This window comes from Dromiciops gliroides, chromosome 2, assembly GCF_019393635.1.
Source record: "Dromiciops gliroides isolate mDroGli1 chromosome 2, mDroGli1.pri, whole genome shotgun sequence".
In the NCBI taxonomy this organism is placed as follows: domain Eukaryota; kingdom Metazoa; phylum Chordata; class Mammalia; order Microbiotheria; family Microbiotheriidae; genus Dromiciops; species Dromiciops gliroides.
In genome coordinates this window covers 102,300,438-102,323,166 of record NC_057862.1, presented here as the reverse complement: position 1 = coordinate 102,323,166, position 22,729 = coordinate 102,300,438, and the positions used below count along the sequence as shown (strand labels likewise).

The window sequence follows — 22,729 nt, the reverse complement described above, 5'->3', positions numbered from 1 at the left end:
AAAGAGTTGGTAGAGGATAGAGGGGAATATGCCTTGTACCCATATCAGTTCCATTGGCAAATAACAAGGGGGTGATAACTTCTATAGTCTCTTAGCAAGAAAAGATGTTGTAGGGAAAGATTGATAATTTCCTGGAATATGGTATCTAGATTATTATTATTATTATTATTATTATTATTATTATTATTTTTGGTGAGGCAATTGGGGTTAAGTGACTTGCCCAGGGTCACACAGCTAGTAAGTGTCAAGTGTCTGAGGTAGGATTTGAATTCAGGTCTTCCTGAATCCAGGGCCGGTGCTCTATCCACTGCACCACCTAGCTGCCCCCTAGATTCTTTTTGATCATGGTTTTTGGGTAGTTCAATAATTCTTAAATTGTCTCTGCAGAATCTATTTTCTAGGTCAGTTTTCTTTCTGATGAAGTTATTTCACATTTTCTTCTATTTTTTTTATTCTTTTGATTCTGTTTGACTGATTCCTAGTGTCTCATAGAGTCATTAGCTTCCACCTGTCCAGTTCTAGTTTTTAAGACATTATTTTCTTCATATAAGCTTTTGTACCTCCTTTTTCATTTGTCCAATTCTACTTTTTAAGGAGTTGCGGTTTTTCTTTTTTTTTTCCTTTTTGCGGAGTAGTGAGGGTTAAGTGACTTGCCCAGGGTCACACAGCTAGTAAGTGTCAAGTGTCTGAGATTGGATTTGAACTTAGGGCCTCCTGAATCCAGGGCCGGTCTTTATCCATTGCGTTACCTAGCTGCTCCCAGGAGTTGTTTTCTTAAGGGGAATCCCCCCCACCCCCCACCATGTTGCCAATTGTATTTAAGGAATTGTTTTCTTCAGTCAATTTTTGTGCTTTTTCCAAGCTGTTGACTCTTTTTTCATAATATTCTTGCATAACTCTCATTTCTGTCATTTCTTTTCCCATTTTTTTTCTTCTACCTCTCTTATTTGATTTTTAAAATCCTCTTTGAGCTCTTCCCCTTTGAAGCTTCACATGTAGGCATTTTGACCGTGTTGTCCTCATCTGAGTTTGTGTTTTGGTCTTCCCTGTCACCATAGAAGTTCTCTATGGTAAGAGTTCTTTTTTGTTTCTTACTAATATTTTAGCCTATTTTGTGACTTTTAAAGTTGAGTTCTGCTCCTGGGGCACAGGGGCCACTGTGTCAAGCTCCTTGTGTTGGGAGCCAGCGGCCAGATCACTAGCTTTCTGCTCTGAGGTCTTTGGGACTCATATATTCCTCACTGCTCTGGGCTTGCTCTCTATGCTGGGATGGCTTGGCCTAGTTGCACATGTTCTGTGGGTGGTTCTCTAGCTGGCTGTTTGCCCTCTCACCTGGGATTGGGGGCATCTCACAACTGGCCTGCTGAGCCAGGACCAAGGAGCCTCAGCTGCTGATCTGTGCTGTGGCCAAGAGCTTCTTCCTGATTTGCCCAGACACCCTCTGCACTGTGCTGTGCTCCCCTTTCTCCCAAGTGAAATAGATCTTTCCTGAAGTCTTCTAAATTATCTCAAGGTGAAAGATTGTTTTTCTCTGTTTGTTTTTTTTTTGGGGGGGGGTAGGTTGTGTAGCTCTAGAATCTATTTGGAGGCTTGATTTAATGTTGTTGTTGTTGTTGTTTTTAGTGAGGCAATTGGGGTTAAGTGACTTGCCCCAGGGCCACACAGCTAGTTAAGTATTAAGTGTCTGAGACTGGATTTGAATTCAGGTACTCCTGACTCCAGGGCTGGTGCTCTATCCACGGCGCCATCTAGCTGCCCCTTAATGTTGTTTTTGAGGGAAACTCAGGAGAGCTCAGACAGCTTCCTGGCTTCTCTCTGCCATCTTGATTCTGCCTCTGAAAAATAAATATAAAAAGACAAATACTGAACAAATTCTTTACAGATTATATCAGGATAAAAATCATAATCAGTTGGGGTAGCACATACAGAAGATAAATATAAGTGGAGACTCCATAATGAAATTCTGTATAACCTATGGATCAAAAAATAAATCATAGAAATAATAATTATGTGAAATACAGGGTTAATGATGGAACAACACATCTACCAACATTTCTGAGGTTCAGCCAAAAACCAGTCCTCCAGAGAATAAGGATGTCTGTAAAAATATTCATTAGCAAATTAGAAAAGGACATTAATGAACTGAATATTGCATACTTCTTTTGGACATAGAGTCTTTCTGTCTCAAGTAGACTGAAAGGGCAGTGGTCACTCACAGACTGGACACTACTCTGATTGGCTGGACAGTAAGTACTACTGATTTTTGACCTGCTCTATTTTTGACCTGGGCCATTTGTTCTTCTTTATGAAGCCTGGTGGCCTCCTATTTCCAGGAGTTCACCATATTGGCACGAGACTTTGTGTGAACACTTAATTGGCATTTAGCACTAATGTAGCACAGAACTCAAACTTAAGGGATCCAAAGGCCTCAGCTCCTTCCCATTTCCACTTTCCCACAGTAGGAGGAACTATGGTGTATGGCAGCATGCCCAGCAGAATATATATTCTAAAAAAGAAAGCCAACAAAAAAAGAGGCAAAAGCAGTGCAAAAAAAGGTACAAAATAAGAAAGAAGTTTGAAAATTAGAGGAGTACTAGATAAACTGGAAACCAAAAAGACTAGTATTGATAAAAGAAAACTAAAAGCAGCTTCTTTGAAACGACTAACAAAACTGATAGACCTTTAACTAACCTGATTAGAAAGAAGGGGACACAAAATCAAGTAAACAAAATAACAAATGAACAAGGTGTAATCACAACAAAACTAGAATAAAAAGAATGATCAGAATCTGCTTTGCACTGTTATATATGCCCCTCCCCCTCCCAACAAAACAAAACTGAGAACAGAAAAGAAAAAGAGGTGGACCTTCAAAAATATAAAAAATTTCCAAGCTAGCAAAATACTAAATAGAGATCTTAAATAATCCAGTGTTAGAAAAGAAAATAGAACTGACTGTAAATGAAATATTGAAGGAGGAAAAACTCATCCTAATGGATTCACAGAATTTTATCAAACTTGTAAATAAAATGAGTACTAATAATACACAAATTTTTCTCAAAAATTGAAAACAACACAAAACACTCTACTAAACTTCTTTTATAGTCCTAATACCTAAACCAGGGAAAGACAAAGTGAAGAGAGCTGCAAACTACTTTTGTTAATAAATATTGATTCAAATATTTTAAATAAAATCTTTACTAATATATGATAGAAACTGTAAGTGTATCTGTTTGCAGCAAATAATTTAACTCTAAAATTTCTGTAGGTTTTCCTATTTAAAATTTAGCTATTTTGGCTTAGGTTTTTCCCTAAATTCCTGGGAAATACATTGATTTATAAAAATGTCTCCAAGGGTTTGAAACATGTTTCTAAACTTTATATCTCAGGTTAGGTATGCTTGGACCTCTGAAGTTTTGGGTGTAAAATGATTGAATATAGATTGTACACTTAGGCTAATCTTTATGTTTTGAACCAACTTTAGAGCTAATTCCCAAGAAAACTGACTTCGCTGCTTTATAAAGATAGCACCTTCCTGATGTCATTGATCCTCTATAAGAATGAAGTACAAACAATATCATATCTTTGACCAAATAGTACTGGCCAATTTAGTCACCCACTTTATTCACTAGACTTATTTGTAAATGATTTTTTCTGTTTTCAAATATTAAATCCACAGAGTCTGAATTTTTGACATGATCTTCAAAAGACTGTAAAGGCAATTTCAAAAGAAGAATCAAATCATTTTGGGGGGGTACATGGTGATATTGTTGCAATAATTAAGGAGTACATTATATTTTCTAAGATGACTACTTTGAAAGAGAACACTTATTCAGATGCCAAGTTCTAGGTTGTGTTTGTATGTAATTATTTTAAAGAATGTGCTGTTACTTTATGCTCACACATCTTATACCATATAGAATGCTGATTAGCATTGCTAATTGAAGTATTACTTTTTCTCACTTTTCCTACAGTACATTTAATCCAAGAGTATTTGCAATTTATTTCTTTAAGAAGTAGCAATAACATGTCAAGTCTGTTCAGTTTGCTATTAGAACAGTATGAGTAAAGTATTTTGCCAGTTATAAAATTCCATGAGCATAACAAAATCTTGACCTTAAAATGTAACTTCAGTAAGCTTCAATTGAGAAAACTAATCTCTAATCTTTAAGTTCTTGCGCTAACCTCCATGCTGTGGCAGGGCAGCACAACCTAACCTGTGGCCTTGTGCTTTGGTATCCACTGAGCAGTTTCCTTGTTGTTGTTGCTGCCATCCCTGCCAGTATAACCTACTCCTGCCCTTATTCTTCCATTCTGTGGCAATAAGCAGCTTAACTCTTTCCTCTCCAGTTTGTGGAGGACATGGATCCACAGGGAAACATAATCTAGCACTGCAGCACACTGCACTGAAGCAAAACACAGCCACACAAATGAAAAATAGAACAACTTGAAAAAGCATTTGTAAAGATCTTCTTTACAAGTTTGATTAGCTAGGGGAATACCTGGCCTAGAGCAAAGGGGACTGACATCCAACCAGGAGCAGATCTGGTCACCTGAAAATACTTGGGGTAAAGGGCTGAGGCTGATAAAAAGAATGTTACCTAATATGAGAAGAGGCTAAGAAATCTTTGAGATACAGCCCTGGGGTCTCTACCATCAAAGAGGAAGGAGAGTGAGAGGAAAACATAAGGAAAAAAGATTGAAATTACCAAACATCTCAGAAAGAAGAAAACTCAGTTGAAAACTTTGGGCACATATAGATAAATGAACAAATAAGATATTAACATAGAAGGAAAGACTTCTATCTAGATAGACATTTAAGTGAGTACAGACACCTCTGAATGAATATTGCAAAAGAAATGGAAACCAGATCAATACCTGATAAGGCAGAGGATCTTGTGGATTCCCTATGAGAGCATGTAACCCAAACGGTTCAAGAGAGAAATAAGAATCATGAAAGCAGAATTCGTGGTCTATACAGCAGAAATAGTTTGCAGAGTAGGAAAAAACCTTTAATCCAGTGATAAGCCTCTCCAAAGAAGCAACAATCAATTAGGAATACAAATATACAGAAATAAAGGACAATTTTGGTAATAGAGATGCACAATGCTGTAAAATTAAAAGAACAAGTAAAATATTGATGTATGGAAAAAATTTAAGGATCATTGGTCTCTCAGAAGAACAAGACAGAGTAAAAAGCCTGAATACTATAATGCAACACAGAATATAAGAAGACTGCCCAGAGCTTCTGAATATGGAAAACAAAGTGTCAGTTGAACGAATTCAGAGATGTCTTCTAGGAAAAACAAAACAAAAAACCCTACCTTATACTGCAAACTCTCAGCAGCATAGTGATTAATTCCAATAACAACAAATTCTACAAGCCACCAAAAGAATTATCTTCAAATATAAGCTGGGAGGATTCTGGGAAGATGGCAGAAAAAGGAAGGAAATTATCTGACTCTCCTACATTCCCTCACAAATGACTTAAAATAATGTCTCAAAGTGAACTTCGAGAGGCAGAAATAATTAAAATTAAGGGTAAAATAGTTGTCCATCTAAGAAAACTTAGGAGGACTTTTGAAAAGACCTAATTTCTCCTTCCCTTCCCCACTCCTGAATGAAATGAGCAAATCCTTTGAGTAGTTCAATCAACAAACAATAAGCCCTGGGGCAGCTGTGTAGGCTGTAGCCTCAGCTTATTTTTTCCCCACCTGAGGGATCAAGGATCTTTTTTGAGATCTGAGGGACATCAAGGTTGGGGGAAGATTGAAAAGGGTTGCACTGGTGCTGGACACCAGGGCCTAGGTGTACTGGCATACACAATCCTTGGCTGTGGCTGTGGACACTCTCATAAGAGCAGAGTCCCTGGTTTTGGTTCCAAGACAGGATGAGCTGAAGCTTGTAACCTTGGGAGGGGAGCCAGGGAATAAGAGTGTTTGCCACGGCAGCAGCTAGGCTCTGGTCATGGCTTAGGGGTGGAGAGGAGTACCTGAGATCAAGTCCATTACCCCCACCCCCCCAGCCCAGATAACAATAAAAGAAAGTCAGCCAATTAGAAAAGGAGATGCAAAAACATACATAAGAAAATAACTCCTTAAGAATCAGAATTTTGTAAGGGGAAGCTAATGATTTTATAAGACACAAAGAGATAATAAAACAAAACCAAAAGAATGAAAAAGTAAAAGAGAATGTGAAATATCTCATTAGAAAAACCACTGACTTAGAGAACAGATTGAGGAGAGACAATATAAGAATTGTTAGACTACCTGAAAGTTATGGCTTTAAAAAAAAAAGTCTAGACAGAATATTTCAAGAAATTATTCAGGAAAATTGCCCTGAAGTTTTAGAATGAGAGGGTAAAATAGAAATGGAAAGAAATCCACTGATCACCACCTGAAAGCTCTCCCAAGATGAAAACTCAAAGGAATATCATAGCTAAGTTTTGTGTGGGGCTAAAATTCTAGCTAGTCTACCTAAAATACCTAATGAGTGGTTGCCAGTAAATTATAAGCTTTAGCAAGAATTAGACTTTTAAGCATTTATTAAGGAGAATAAGAATTTGGTGAAGAGAAAGAGAAAGGCCTAGATTCATCTATCTGTTAAAGGGAGAGCACATTTCTAGCTCCGCTCTCCACTAGATTCCTGATGAAAGAGAGCAAGAGATCCAGCCTCATCCCCTCTTCTTCCCACAAGCAAAAGGTCACTTCCTGACACCAAAGAAAAGCCACATGGCCTTGCCCTTGGAGGCCTTCTCCTCATGGCGGAACTTTCCTACAGTTAGTCTCCAGCAGGTGGCATCATTCCAATCATTACAGTTTTGAAGCTAGCAGATCAAGAAGAAAATACTACAAGCAGCTATGAAAAACCCCACAATTTAAATACTGTTCAGATACAATCAGGATAACACAAGACTTAGCAGCCTCTACATTACAAGACCAAAGTCCATGAAATATTCTAAAGAGCAGAGAAATGGGGTTTGCAACCAAGAATAATTTACCCAGCAAAGCTGAATATAATCCTGAATGGGGGAAAAAAAGATATTTAATGAACTAAAGGACTTTTGTGACAAGGTGAGATTAATAAAATTGAATGTAAGAAAACCTTTGAGTTAATAAATAAAATGAGGTTGGTTTTATGAAAAATGAAATAGATATACTTTTGGTTCATATGATTTTTAAAAAGAAAATGAAATTACTAGTATCAAAATTGAAAAGGACCAATATACCACTAATGAAAATGAAATCAAAGCAATTATTAGGAATTATTTTGCTCAATTATATTCCAATAAATTTACCATTTTAAGTGAAATGGAATAATATTTACAAAAATAGAATTGCCTAGATTAATAGATGAAGAAATAGAATATCTAAATAAACCTATTTTAGAAAATGAAATTGAACAGACCATAAATGAGCTTCCTAAGCAAAAAAAAAAAAGCAAACAAACAAATACCCCAAAACATTAGGGCCAGATGAATTTACAAGTAAATTCTACCATTTAAAGATCAACTAATTCCAATATTAAATAAACTATTTGGAATGATAGACAGGAATTCTACCAAACATATTTATGAAATAAATATGGTGCTGATAACTAAATCACTAAGAGCAAAAACAGAGAGAGAAAATTATAGACTCATTTCATTAATTAATATGGATGCAAAAATTCTAAATAAAATACTAACTTGGAGACTACAACAGCATATCACGAAAATTATACAAGGAATGCTGGGATGGTTTAACATAAGGAAAACTATTAACAAAATTGCCATATGAAAAAATGTTCTCAAGCACTACTGATTAGAGAAATGCAAACTACTCTGAAGTACCACCTCAAACCTATCCAATTGGCTAATATGATAAAAAAGGAAAATGCTCAATGTTGGAGAAGAGCTGGGAAAATTGGAACACATGCACTGTTGGTGGAGCTATGACCCCATCCAACCACTCTGGAGAGCAATTTGGAACCATCCCCAAAAGGCTATAATACTGTGCATACCCTTTGACTCAGCAATACCACTATTAGGTCTGTTTCCCAAAGAGATCATTAAAAAGGGAAAAAGACCCACATGTGCAAAAAATATTTATAACATCTTTTTGTGGTGGCAAAGAATTGGAAATTGAGGAGATGCCCATCAATTGGGGAGTGGCTGAACAAGTTGTAGTATTTGAATGTAATGGAATACTATTGTGCTGTAAGAAATGATAAGCAGGCAGATTTCAGAAAAACCTGGAGAAACTTACATGAATTGATTCTGAGTGAAATGAGCAGAACCAAGAGAATATTGTACACAGTATCAACAACATTTTGTGATGATCAACTGTGAGATACTTAACTCTTCTCAGCAATGATCCAAGACAATGCCAAAAGACTGATGGTGGAAGATGCTCTTCACATTCACAAAAAGACCTATGGAGTCTAAATGCAGATTGAAGCATGCTATCTTAAAAAATAATAATTATTATAAACACCCAAGTTATTCTGAGTATTATAAATATTCAACTCAACTAAAAAGGACCTATAAAGGAAGATACTACCCACCTTTGGAGAAAGAACTGACAAATAAAACTATGCATCATATGGTTTTACATATATTTATAAATCTGTGTCAAATGGTGGCCTTCTTTAGTGCAGAATGGGAAGAGAGGGTGGGAGACAGTTTGGAACTTAAAACATAACAAAAAAGAAAGATAATTAACACCCCCCCCCCCAAAAAAAAATAATGGGTTACCTAGGTGGCACAGGGGATAGAATGATGGGCCTGAAGTTAAGAAGACTAATATTCCTAAGTTAAAATCTGGCCTTAGATACTAGCTGTGTGACTCTGGGCAAGTCACATAAACCTGTTTTCTCATTTGTAAAATGACCTGCAGAAAGAAATGACAAACCACTCCAGAATGTTTGCTAACAAAATCCCCAGTGGTCACAAAGAGTGACATGACTGAAGTGACTGACCAACATAATGGAAAGAAAATATGAGTGACCCAAGGCTATTTTGCACCTACCAAAAATGCAGAAGGAATTGAATTGTGTTTTGAGGATCTCAAGATGTAGTCTAGGATGACACATACTGACACATGGCAAACTTTGGCCTAACCATTATTGGAAAAAAAAAATGGTAGACATTCAATATAAGAGAAGTCCTTTGAAACATTCCTACCCCAAAACAAACACTCCCCTCTCCCCCAGCACATTATTTGGTTTGCAAATACCTCAAGCAACAGAAATACAAGAAAAGTAAATAAATGTAGTGTCTAAGGAAAACACAAGTAATAAAATCAATTTCCATGGGGAGGAAAAGGGGTGGGGGGACCTGGAAAGAAAAAATATACTTACAGGATTAAAGTGTAACAACCAGGTACCAAGAGGGAATCATTAAGACTTTTCTCTCTAAAAGTATACAAATAATTGAAAGTATACAAGGATTGAAAGATATGAGGAGGGGCAGCTAGGTGGCACAATGGATAGAGCACTGGCCCTGGATTCAGGAGGACCTGAGTTCAAGTCTGACCTTAGAAACTTGACACCTTACTAGCTATGTGACCCTAGGCAAGTCACTTAACCCCAGTTGCCGCGCACGCGCACACGCACACACACACACACACACACACACACACACACACACACAAGATATGAGGAACAGACTCAAAATAATATAGAGTAATAATGTTTCCACGCAAATAAGTATGTTTTAGAGGGGACTAAGTTGCAGACTGGGAGGGTACATAAAAGGGGAGAGGAGGAGGATAGAGATGTGTGATGTATCCTAATCAAGAGATTGGGTTAATGAAGAAGGGAAAATAACTTTTGTAGACTCAGGAAGAAGAGGAGCTAAGGGAGAATGGGTGAGTAGGCAAATGGTGGTATTGAAAGAGGGGAAAAGAGTGACGTTTTGGTTCAGTTGTGAAAAGGGGGGACTGGTCCCACTGAAGACTACTCTGATGGAAGCAGAGATAAATTCCGTGATGGGAGATGGGACCTTTGAGTTGTTAAAGTATACAGAGATTTTGTGCCAAGAGAGTAAAATTACTCCTCTATGGGTGGCATCTTACCTTCAGAGAGAATCAGCCTTTGTGGTGCTACCAAGTATCCAGGATGGCATGGCAAATGGGAAAGAAAAGATCACGGGGGGGGGGGGGGTCAAGGGGGATAAACATGGACCACATAATCCAAGACACAGGAGAATTTTATTATAGGGCAAAATTTCTTTCTTCTCAGTTGAAGGGTTTGATACCTCTAAAAGTGAGGCCCAACAGAAGAAAAACAAAGAGGGGCAAAATCTACATGGCAATAACATAGACATTTTTTTAGAAGAGGGAATTAAAAATAGATATTTGACATTTTAAATCCATGAGGAACACAAAGACTAAAGAAGGAATAAGTATGATGAATCAAAGAATTAAAGTTTAAGCTAGACAGTAAGGAAAGAAAATTAGTGGAGAACAAAGTGAAGAAATCTTTTTTGGAGAAAGGTTCAGGAAAAAAAAGCTAACAAAGGAAATTGAAGGGGAGTAGAGTAAAGAGGAATTTACTTAAGTACTTAACTGAAAGAATAAAGCATTTATTAAGGATTTGCTATGTGTAAAGCACTGCGCTAAGTCTTAGGGATACAAACACAAAAAATTAAGACAGCGCCTGCTTTAAAAAGAAGTGAAGAATTAGATGATTATATAAAAGAAAGAAAAGGAATTGATAAGTAAAACTTAGTAAGGAAAGATGTGACAAATGAGGGAGGGAAAGAAAGACTGAGAGAATAGTGTTTCCTTAGAATAGATTAAGTGAATGCAACTGGAGACAAAGTACTTTATTTAATGAGGAAGAGGAATTTAAAAAAAATCCTAATTCAAAAAACCCCACACACATTAGAGACATATGGGAAAAATAAACCTAACTCATAACTTTATGAATAGATTAAACAGTAAAAACAAACCAAAAAAAAAGAGTGACAGATTGGATAAGAAACCAAAACTTCACAATCTATTGCTTAAATGAAACAACTAAAAAGCAGAGACTTGTACAAAATGAAGATGAGAAATGGAACAAAATTTACTATGCATCAGTTGAATCTAAAAAAAATATCAGGAGTTGCAATCATGACATCAAAGAAAAAATTCACAACAGAAATAAATTATACTGTAAGGAACAATAGGAAATAAATTAATATCAACATTAAACCCATATATTTAAAATACTTTATCATCTAAGTTCATAAAGGAAAAATTAATTGAAATACAAGAAGACATGGACAGTAATACAACAATAGTAGGAGACTTTAATATCTCAGTTTTGTATCAATATAAAAAAAAAAGCAAAAAGATATAATGGAACAAATTGCTGGAGCAACTAAAGCCAAAATATTCATGCCTCTAAATGCGATAGAGAAAAAATTACAAACACACACACATACACCTATAGCTTAGGATCACATGCAACTTTTACAAAAATCGACTATGTATTTGGATCCAAGTATATTGCAAATTAATGTTCAGTCCTCCATCCCATTCCATTTGTCTCCTCCAGTAGATTGCCCTATCATCCTCACTTATCTTCTGTTTATTTCTGCTGTCTCCTTCCCTGCTGCCTATAAACATGCCCATATCTTCTTCATACTCAAAAAACTCATCACTTGAACCTTGAACAAAGTTAGGTTTTAGGGAAAATGTAATAAGCTGTATTTTGAACGTTTCAAGTTTGGGAAGTCTATGGGATATTCAAGTAGAAATATCCCACAGGCTTTTGCAAATATAGCACTAGAATTCAGGACAGATTAGGGCTGTTTTGTGTGTATGTGTGTATGTATATATGTCTCTTTACCAAAATTCCCTAGTGGATTAGTGCATGTGAGATTATTTTATTTCTCTTATTGATAGCCATTATTTTCACACCATCATTCTGGAGAATATTTCCTTTCTCCCTCCATTCCAGATTGCACCCTCTCTCATAATAAAAGAAAAATAACTAAGCAAAACCAGTGACTATTAGAAGTTATTTTGGACAGCTAGTTGGCGCAATGGATAGGAGCACCAGCCCTGGATTTAGGAGAAACTGAGTTTCAAATCTGGCCTCAGACACTATACACTTACTAGCTGTGTGACCCTGGGCAAGTCACTTAACCCCAATTGCCTCATCAAAAAAAACCCCAAACAAACAAGAAGTTATTTGCCCTAGAAGTCATTTACCTCTGCTATAAAGAGGAAGGTATGTTGCATTATCTGTACTCTAGGACCTTTATGAACTTTATAGTTGCATATAATTGTTTCTTTTTAGTAGTCTTTTCATTTTCATTTTTATAATAATTGTACTACTTCACTTAAAATCAGTTCATAAAGATCTTTTGATTCCTCATTTGTCAATTCTTACAATAATACTTCATCATATTTATATACTACAGGTATTCCCTTACTTGATGAGAGCCCACTTTAGTTTCTAGTTCTTTGCTGCCATAAGGTGTGCTTCTATGATTGAGTTCTTTAGGGGGTAGCTAGGTGGGGCAGTGGATAGTGTACTTAGCCTGGAGTCAGTAAGACCTGAATTAAAATCAGGGCTAAGACATTTACTATGTGTTTGACCCTGCTTCAGTCACTAACACTCTCCCTCAGTCTTCTCATCAGTGAAATGGGGATAATATAGCACCTACCTCTCATAGTTGTGAGGACCACAATTCAAATAATGTTTACAAAGGGCTTAGCATAGTGCTCTTTCTTTTTTTTTCCTCCTTTCTCTCATATTGGGGAATTTACTTTTCACTAAACCTTATCTCCTATATCAAGTACCTTTGGTTTGGCAGAGAGGACAGAACTAAGACCCTACTTGAATTACAGTCCTCTTTTCTTCAGGCCTGGTGTACCCATGCTGTTCCCTTGCTTCTATTCTATCCTTCTCTGATTGGGTTGAATCAGCACCTACTATGGTTTTTTTTTGTTTGTTTTTTGGTTCTTTGTTTTTTTAACAGGATTGAGGAAAGGGGGTTGGGTGTTCTGGTCTGTGTATCTGCAGTTTGGGTTGTATAATTTAGGGAAGCCTGATTTCCTCTCCCTCCTTATCATTCCCCTTTGGGTCCGCATGATTAGTAGAGTCACAGTCTGATGCCTAAAGTGAGAAAGTGCATCCCAGCAGTATCTGCAATCGGAATGTAATTCCTGTATGTGCCCAAAGCTCAAGCCTGTGGGGTCATGGGTCAGTTTGTGAGCCCTGCGGGAATATGGAGGTTGATGGGAGAGCATTGCTGACTGCCTTAAAGATTAGAGTTCTCATCTTGTTGGACTTCTTGTTTTGTGGTTTTTGTGCATTAAGTTATAATTGCTCTACCTCGTGACTCATAATTCCTTTTTTTTTTAAAAAAAAAACAAAACTTGTGGAAGTCAAAGAATATGAACAGGCAGTTTTTAGACAGAAGAAATCAAAGCTATCTATAGTCATGTGAAAACAATGTCCTAAATCACTATTAATTATAGAAATGCAAATTAAGAGCCATTCTGAAGGTACCATCTTATACCCCTCAGATTGGCTAACATGACAGAAAAAGAAAATGACTAAATATTGGAGGAGATGTGGAAAAATTGGGACAACCAGTGCACGTGAGGGAGTTGTAACTGTTGCAGACCATTCTGTAGAACATTTTGAACTATGCCTAAAAAGGTTAGAAAACTGTGCATACCCTTTGACCCAGCAATACCACTGTATCCCAAAGGTGTTAAAAAAAAAAAAAAGAGAGAAGGGCCTATATGTATGAAAATATAGCAGCTCTTTTTGTGGTGGCAAAGAACTGAAGAGTTGAAGGGAATACTAATTAGTTGGGAATTGCTGAAGCAAGTGGCATATGATTGTGATGGAATGCTATTTATGCTATAAGAAATGATAAATAGGATGGTTTCAGAAAAAAATGAAAATACTTACATGAACTGATGCAAAGTTAAGTGAATAGAACCAGAACACTGTAACAGCAGTATTGTATGATGATCAACTATTAATGACATAGCTGTTCTTAGCATATACAGTGATCAAAGAAAATTCTGAAGGACCCATGATGAAAAAATGGTAACCACCTCCAGAGAAAAAAACTAACGGAGTCTGGATGTAGATTGAAGTATACTTTTAAAAACTTTATTTTGGGGGGGCAGCTAGGTGGCGCAGTGCACCAGCCCTGGAGTCAGGAGTACCTGAGTTCAAATCTGGCCTCAGACACTTAACACTTACTACTGTGTGACCCTGGGCAAGTCACTTAACCCCAATTGCCTCACTAAAAAAAAAAAAAACAGAACTTTATTTTCTTGATTTTTTTGTTTTGTGTTTTCTTTCAGAACCTGGCTAATATGGAATATGTTTTGCATGACTGCACATATATATTTGCTATCAAATTGCTTGTCTTCTCAGGGAAGGGGGAGGGGATTTAGAACTCAAAATTGTTTTAAAAAGAATTGAAAAATTGTTTTTACATGTAATTGCAAGAAAAGAGATATATTTTTTTTAAATTAGTGGAGATTGGAGAAAAGATTGAATACTCTCATTTTTGGGGGCCATATCTTTTCATTTTAAAAAAATTGATAAATTTTCTTTACATATACTATATAAGTCCTCCTAGAATATAATAATACTATATAAAACAGGATAAAAGCATGTAGAGCTTACTTTATATAAGTAAGTTTCTCTGTGAGCAGGACAAGGATGTATACCATATAAATTATTGTGAATGGTCTGTTTTAAAACTGCTTTATTGATGGCTAAAATTGTCATAGTTATAATTTTTATGTGTTCTTTTAATTCTAACTTTGCTCTATATTGCCTCATACAAGGTTTTCCAGTGTTTTTTGGATTTTTATATTTAACATAGATAGCAGCCATTAATTGTTATGAATTCTAAATAATATTCTATTACAACAATGCTGTGTTAAAACATCATATAGCACTTGCTTGCTTTTGACTCTAATAAACATCATGGCTTCCCCATAAGCTCATCACCTGCAGTCTCATCACCATGGAGAGTGATTCAGTTTTGATACTCAATTAGGTTGTCTCTTCTCTCTGTTTGGAGGGCTGAGCAATAAACTCCTCCTAAAGCTTGCCTTTATAGAGGACTCAGAATTTCTAACTCTTAATTTCCTATCAGATGTGTTGTTTTGTTTTGATTCCACAGCCATCATATCCCTGTATTGAGTAACTTGATGCATAGTAGGTACTTAATAAGTATTTACTTACTATTGGCTATTAATTAAGCCATTCCCCATCATTGGGCACATAATCTATTTCCAGCTTTTTGAAAGACAAGTAGTACTGCTGTAAATACTTTTGTATGGTTAGGGCCTTTCTTTTTGTTAGTATTTTCCTGGGCTATAAATAGTATCTTCATGCATGCAGAGACTATTTGGTTTTTTTTTTTTGTCTTTGTATCCCCAGTAGGTAACAGTTCTTTGTATGTAATAAGTGCTTATGAGTGTTGACAAAACAGAATCTTACTTAAATACAGCTGTTGCCTACTAATTTGATTGCTACTAATAAACTGCTGTTGATGGGAAATATATTTTAGTTACTCTGGCAGAAATAACTTTAAATGTCAATGTCTCCACAGTGAAATAGCTGCACTGATTATTTCTCAAGCAAAAAGCCCTAGGAGTAGAGTTATGTAATACCAGGTGACATTGTGAAATTCTCAGAACAAAATAACCTTTAATTCGCAATAACTAAAAATAAAATGCTTTTAAAATCCCATACAGTATTCTTGAAGAAATGTCAGGCATAGTGGAGAAAGTACTAGATTTGGAGTCAGGAAGATCTGGGTTCAAAGTGTTACTTCTGACACTTAGTAGTCTGGGCAAATCAAGTTAACCTTTCAGTGCTCAAGTATTTGCCTTAGGATTTCTCTATTAAATCATAGGTAAATAGTACAGATTTCCATTGGTGAAGGGGGGGTTACCAGTGCCCATTACAAAATTAATAACAAATTATCTTAGTCTGAAAAAAATTAAGAATCACTGTTGTAGAAATCTGGTGATTATTGAAATATGGTATACTTTTGATTGCTTCAAATTGATACAGGCTATCTCTGTGAAACAGATTACTTTACTGATAGAGCTATTTTCACATCTTTATTCATGACTAGCATATACTCCTTTCTTTCCTGACACAGCAGTCCCCCTGGGATAGGCCCTTATCACCTCATACCTGGACTACTGAAATAGCCTATTGATTGGTCTCCCTGCCTCAAGTCTCTTTCCACTCTAATACATTTATCCACTCAGTTGTCAGATTGATCTTCCTAAAAGGTGTCTGACTATATCCACACCCCTGCCCCCAGTCTTCAATTCATTAAACTCTAGTATCTCCCTGTTACTTGCAGGGTTATATGTAAGCCCCCCCCCTTTTTTTTTTTTGGTGAGGCAACTGGGGCTAAGTAACTTGCCCAAGGTCACACAGCTAGTAAGTGTCAAATGTCTGAGGCAAGATTTGAACTCAGGTCCTCCTGAATCCAGGGCCGGTGCTCTATCCACTGCACCACCTAGCTGCCCCCTTCAAGCCCTTTATAACTCTGACCCCTTTCTATCTTTCTAGTACTTTGCAATCCAGTAACTCAGGCCTCCTTGTTCTTCCATGCACATGATACTTCATCCCCTGACTTGGAAGCATTTTTACTTGATTTCCTCCATTTCTGGAAAGCTCTCCTTCCTCATCTCTACCTCCTGACTTCCCTGCCTTCCTTCTCATCTCAGCTAAAGTCCCACCTTCTGCAATAACCGTTTCCCAGCGCTCATTAATCTTAGTGCCTCTAATCCGTTGTTGGTGGAGCTGTGAACTGAGCCAACCATTCTGGAGAGCAATTTGGAATTATGCCCAAAGGGCGATAAAGCTGTGCATACCCTTTGACCCAGCAATACCACTTTTGGGTCTTTTTCCCAAAGAAATCATGGAAGGGGGAAAGGGACCCACATGTACAAAAATATTTATAGCTGCTCTTTACGTGGTGGCAAAGAATTGGAAGTTGAGGGGGTGCCCATCAATTGGGGAATGGCTGGACAAGTTGTGGTATGTGAATACAATGGAATACTATTGTGCTATAAGAAATGATGAGCAGGAGGAGTTCAGAGAAACCTGGAGGGTCTTGCGTGGGCTGATGATGAGTGAGATGAGCAGAACTAGAAGAACATTGTACACAGTAACATCAACATTGAGTGTTGATCTACTGTGATGGACTATATTCTTCTCACCAATGCAATGGCACAGAAGAGTTCCAGGGAACTCATGATGGAAGAGGATCTCCAAATCCAGGAAAAAAAAAAAAAGACTGTGGAGTATAGATGCTAAATGAACCATACTATTTCTTTTGATTTTGATGCTGTTGTTTTTTTTTTTTCTCTATTTTGTAGGTTTTCCATCATTGCACTGATTTTTTTTTCTCTTATAACATGACTAATGCAGAAATAGATTAATGTTATTATGTGTGTGTGTGTGTGTTGTGTTGTATATATATTTTTAAAAAAAAAAATATATATATCCTATATCAGATTACCTGCTGTCTAGGGGACGGGGGATGGAGGGGAGGGAGGGAGAAAAATCTGAAATTGTAAAGCTGATATAAACAAAGGTTGAGAACTAACTTTACATGTAATGGAAAAAAAATACTTTATTAAAAAAAAAAAAAGGAAAAAATCTAGTGCCTTCCCTTCAAGATTATATCCAATTTGTCCTGTATCTATCTCCCACAATTAGAATATGAGTTCCTTGTGAGCAGGACTTTTTGCCTTCCTTTGGAGCCTCTATTGCTCATTGCAGTGCCTGGCACATAGTAGGCGCTTAATAAATGCTGGCTGACTACCACATAAATATCAAGGAATAAATACAGCTACATACAAAATAATTAGGTGGCAGGACACTAGCATTGGGGAATATGAAAGACTTTATTCAGGGTTGAATTAAGACTGTACAGTTTTAAACCATGCTTGTTTGATTGACTCTTTATTTTGCTATAGTTCACATAATCAAAGTCCATTGAAATACAGTATAAGAGTAGGAGGGAGGGTTTTCTCAGTAGTGGGGCTTAGAGCCAAGAGTTAATTGGATAATAATCATACAGCATAACCCATATTTGATTGCTTATCACCTCAGGAGGTGGGGAGGGGAAGAGAGGGAAGGAGGGATAAAAATTGGAACTCAAAACTATAAATAAAAATTTTATTACTTAAAAAAAAGAGTAGTATGATAGAGCTACATGCCTAGATGAAAGTGGGGAAAACTGCCTTTTCAGAAAAGGAGCAGAGCTGCGGGTTTGAGGTAGCAGCTCTAAGAACCAAAGAGAACTTGACATTTTTCCTCTGTGTTAAAAAGACACATAACCACCTGGGTAACATGGAATTGCCTAGTGTCTGCTTTTTATTGCTAACAGGGAACAGGCTCATACACAGTAGTAACTCCAGTGTTTGATTGTATATTGATCTTATCTTCCCAGCTAGCACGAAGGGCCCTAAAGGGCAGGATTGAATGTCTTAGACTTTCTTAGCATCACTCTCAGATAACTAGCACAATCTAAACATATGAAGGATGCGAAATATTTGGTTAAGAAAAATGGTATACCACTTCATTGCATATCTTATGCTTTGAAATAAAAGGATCATAGGTCTAAGACTGGATTTTCATGTAATTTAGGCTTTATTCTATATTTCTTTAGTTTATTCACAAACACATCACCTCGCTCATTAAAGAAGAGTATACCAGTAAGAAGGGCAAAGAATTAAGATCATACTCTGTATAACAAATCAGAAACAGAATTTAATTGTTGGGAGAAAAATATGATGGAAAAAGATGAAGAAAGCTGATCATAGAGTATAGATCAGGACTGAAATGGATTTTAAGGACATTGTTGTCTACCCCTCTCATGATAAACAAGAAGATACTCAATGTCCAAGCAGTTTAAGCCCAAGGTCACACATGTGGGTGCAGAGCCAGGCTCTTAGTAGTTCAGTAAGCTAGTTGAATAGTATGATAAATGTGTTAATAATTGCCAAAACAACTACTGAAGAATGAAAAAGATTTTTTCATTGATAAAATAGTGTTTTATGGTAGATAAAGGCTAGACTTGTTAGAGGACCCGGGATTGAAAATCTGTTCCTTGTGGTGGTGTAACTTTGTGCAAGTCATGTTATCTCTTCAGCTTTACTTCCATAAAATGAAGGAATTGGAACATAGGATTCTGAAAACCATTTACAGTCCCTGCACCCTATGACAGTCTCTGATGACTGAACAATAATGGAAGGAAACAAAATTTATCTTATCCTTTTAGACTGATTGCTCTTCACTTCTACAGAACTAGTAGTACTGTGAATTAGAGGGCTCACTCAGTGTAATTACAGAACATTGGAAAGTATGCCCCTTTAAAAGTATTATTAAATACCATTTTTAAAAAATTGTTAAAATACAGTGATCCAACACAATCTCAAAGGACCATCGATGAAACATACTATCTACCGCCAAACAAAGAACTTATATTGATGGAACACAGACTGGAGCATGCTAATTTTCACTTTCTTCATTTTTTCTTTTATTCAAGTTTTCTTATACAAAATGACTAATATGGTAATGTTTTACATAATTGTAAATGTATAACCCATATCTGATTGCTTACTGCCTCAGGGAGGGGAGGGATAAAAATTGGAACCTCAAACTATAAATAAAAATGTTTATTACTTAAAAAAATTTTTTAAATGTTGTGACCCATAAATCAAACTGATGGTGCTTTTATTACAGAAAAGTGTACTATGATTAGTTTGAGGAAGTCTTGTTTTAAAAGTAGTTGTGAAAAAATACAAAATACTCTTTGTAAAATTAAATAAGCATCTTATTAAGGCCAGTTATTTATTACAGTTTAAAAATAATATAGCAAAATCTTCATACAAAGCAAGTTTATTTCAACTTTATCAGTTAACATTTTGAAATAAAGATTTCATTTTGTGTCATTGACCTTTTATAACAAGTGTATGTGTAAGGATGCTGATATTTTTCATAGAATTAGTTCCTTGTAATCTAAGTGTAACTTTGCGTTCCACAAAAACGTTTTTATAGAAAAGTGCTATGTTGATATGACTTAAGAATTTTTAGAAGTATTTGTAACCATTTTTTGTTTTTAAAAAGTATTTCTGCTTACTAGCATTATCCAGATAGTGCCCACTTTTGTGTGGTTACAGTAATACTAATGTTAATTTATTATTCAATTCATAGGTGAATTATGTAACCTCATAACCTTGGATGTACTCACAATCAACTGGAGCACCTATCCAAAGGAGATTGAACCTGCACTCAAATCACAACCTTGACTTGCAGCACAATGAACTCTTGGATCTTCCTGACACTATATAGAGGTTGAAAGAATACTGGGAAACATTTAGATTTGCAATTAAGTCTGAAATTTATTTCACAGGGGAGAATTATCTTCTTACCAACACAAATTTAAATGATGAGTGTCATTTCTAAATGATAATATTTTGAAAACTGAATTAACAATTTCATGAAGGCAAAGAGAGCTGATTTTTAGGAATTTTGCTTAATTGAATTTAAAAATGAAGGACAAACAATTGATTTGCCAAAATTAAAAAAAATTACCCTTTGTATTATCATTCAAAGATTGCTTGGGGCAGCTTGGTGGCACAGTGGATAAAGCACCGACCCTGGATTCAGTAGGACCTGAGTTCAAATCTGGCCTCAGACACTTGACACTTACTAGCTGTGTGACTCTGGGCAAGTCACTTAACCCTCATTGCCCTGCAAAAATAAAAAAGACTGCCTGTGAAATCTATGAAAAAGAAGTAAAATTATAAACAGATTCTTTAATTTAGAAATTTGCCACAGGCTTAAAGATGGGATGTCTTCTTCCCATTTAAGTAATCATAGGACTGATGGAAGAATAAAATAAATGCTATTCAATTTCAAAATGTGGTAGATTCAGACTTCTTAAGGAAGTTCAAAATGTGTTTATAAATATTTAACTAAGCTCCAGTGATTGAATTGAACTTATCAGTGGTATTTTCGTGTATTTGTTTATATGTATGCTTTTAGAGAGAACAGTGTATAGGTTTTAAAAATTTATACCATTTTGAGCCAGTGATGGCATAAAGATATGTAATGCTTTTTGACTTAAAAAATTTCCATTAGTATTAAGTTTTCATAATTTTATTACACAATACTTAGAAGTTCTATTTTCTAATTTTATTTGAATACTATTTGTTTTTGCATTTTGGATTTGTATGAATGACTCAGGTTTAAAGTCTAATGTTCCTTATAATTCTTTCATTAGGATCACCTTTAAAAACACAGTAATCCAAAAGCTAAATCTGCTGATGAGTTGTACTATCCTATTCCACAGTTTTAGACTTTAATTAAATTAATTGCTTATGAAAAAAATCTCAGGGAGAAAGAAATATTTTGAGGTTGACATGTCTTGTTCTTTTGGAGCTACTACATGGCTGCAAATAAGGGAAAATCATAGCCTATAAAAAATAAAAAATTCTAGGTGACCCACAGATCAATACAGAGATTCATGGTAGACATAAATATATGATCTGACATATTACTGGTGATGACATTCACACAAGACATAAATCATCTAGAAAATGTATGATTAGAAAAGATGCCATGTAGATGGGATAGACCAACTATTGCTGTGGTATCCACGGGTAAGTGACCTAATGGAAAGGTTTTCCAGCATATTGAGTAGAATCTTCTTTAAATGATTATGGGAGGACAAGAATAAGAGTTGCATTTTTAAAAATGTCAGGTAGGTTACAATCTGTGCTGTTGCAGGATCAATACATTTTATTACATCACAGATCCATTAAAAAATTGAAGTATTGAGAGTGCATATGTAATATTTTTGAATGCTTTAAAAACATATAATATGTAAGAACATTCTACCTCATAAATATTTTTATATATTTTAACCAGTTCTCTCCTGCTGTTTTTATCTGCTTTCAAGTATTTTATTTTGTTGTATTTCATAATATACAAATCATTAAACAGTTGTAAGCTGTTATTTAGAACTGCAGCTCTGAGTCTGTGCATGAGGTTCAAACTTGGGGCTTCTTTTTAATCACAATCTTTTTTCTTCTTGTCCTTCCACGCGACGTTTTGCCTGGGAACATCAGAATTTGAGGTTCTATCTCAACTGCTTTTTAGGGAAGAGGTTGTGATTGAAAGTAAGGTGAATTGAGGCACAAAGCTCCGCAGCATATTCACTTTATTGGTAAGTGGCTAGCAGTTACCAATAAAAGGGGTCTTTAGCTCCTTAGCAAACCAAAAGACCACAAATTAGGACAGATCATTTTTACAGAGAAAAGAAGGAGCATTCAGAAACTGGAAGGGAATCTTATAGATGGAGAAAACAGAGGATTGGTTACAAAATCTGAAGCATCACAGGCATTGGGAACATATATGACTGGCTGGAAATTGGGAATGTGGGGCTAGCAACAACTCCTCCTTCTATCTAGGAATTCTGATTAATTTAATTCACCTGTAAGAATAACAAATTGGCATATAGACACAGATTCCTTCTAATTGTACAAGGCAGCTAGTATTTTTTTTTTTTTTTGCAGGGCAATGGGGGTTAAGTGACTTGCCCAGGGTCACACAGCTAGTAGTGTCGAAGTGTCTGAGGCTGGATTTGAACTCAGGTACTCCTGAATCCAGGGCCGGTGCTTTATCCCACTGCGCCACCTAGCCACCCCGGCAGCTAGTATTTTAAAGTGAGTTTAAG

At 36.0% G+C, this 22,729-nt stretch overlaps 1 protein-coding gene across 1 annotated transcript in view; it reads left to right on the top strand.

Moving 5' to 3' along the window:
- Window positions 1–22,729, top strand: part of SHOC2 (SHOC2 leucine rich repeat scaffold protein) — a 144,830-nt gene that overhangs the window by 63,263 nt on the left and 58,838 nt on the right. The window contains 3 exon segments of the mRNA XM_043985365.1: window positions 20,203–20,232; window positions 20,235–20,285; window positions 20,288–20,336. Coding sequence (XP_043841300.1) covers window positions 20,203–20,232; window positions 20,235–20,285; window positions 20,288–20,336 — 130 coding nt within the window.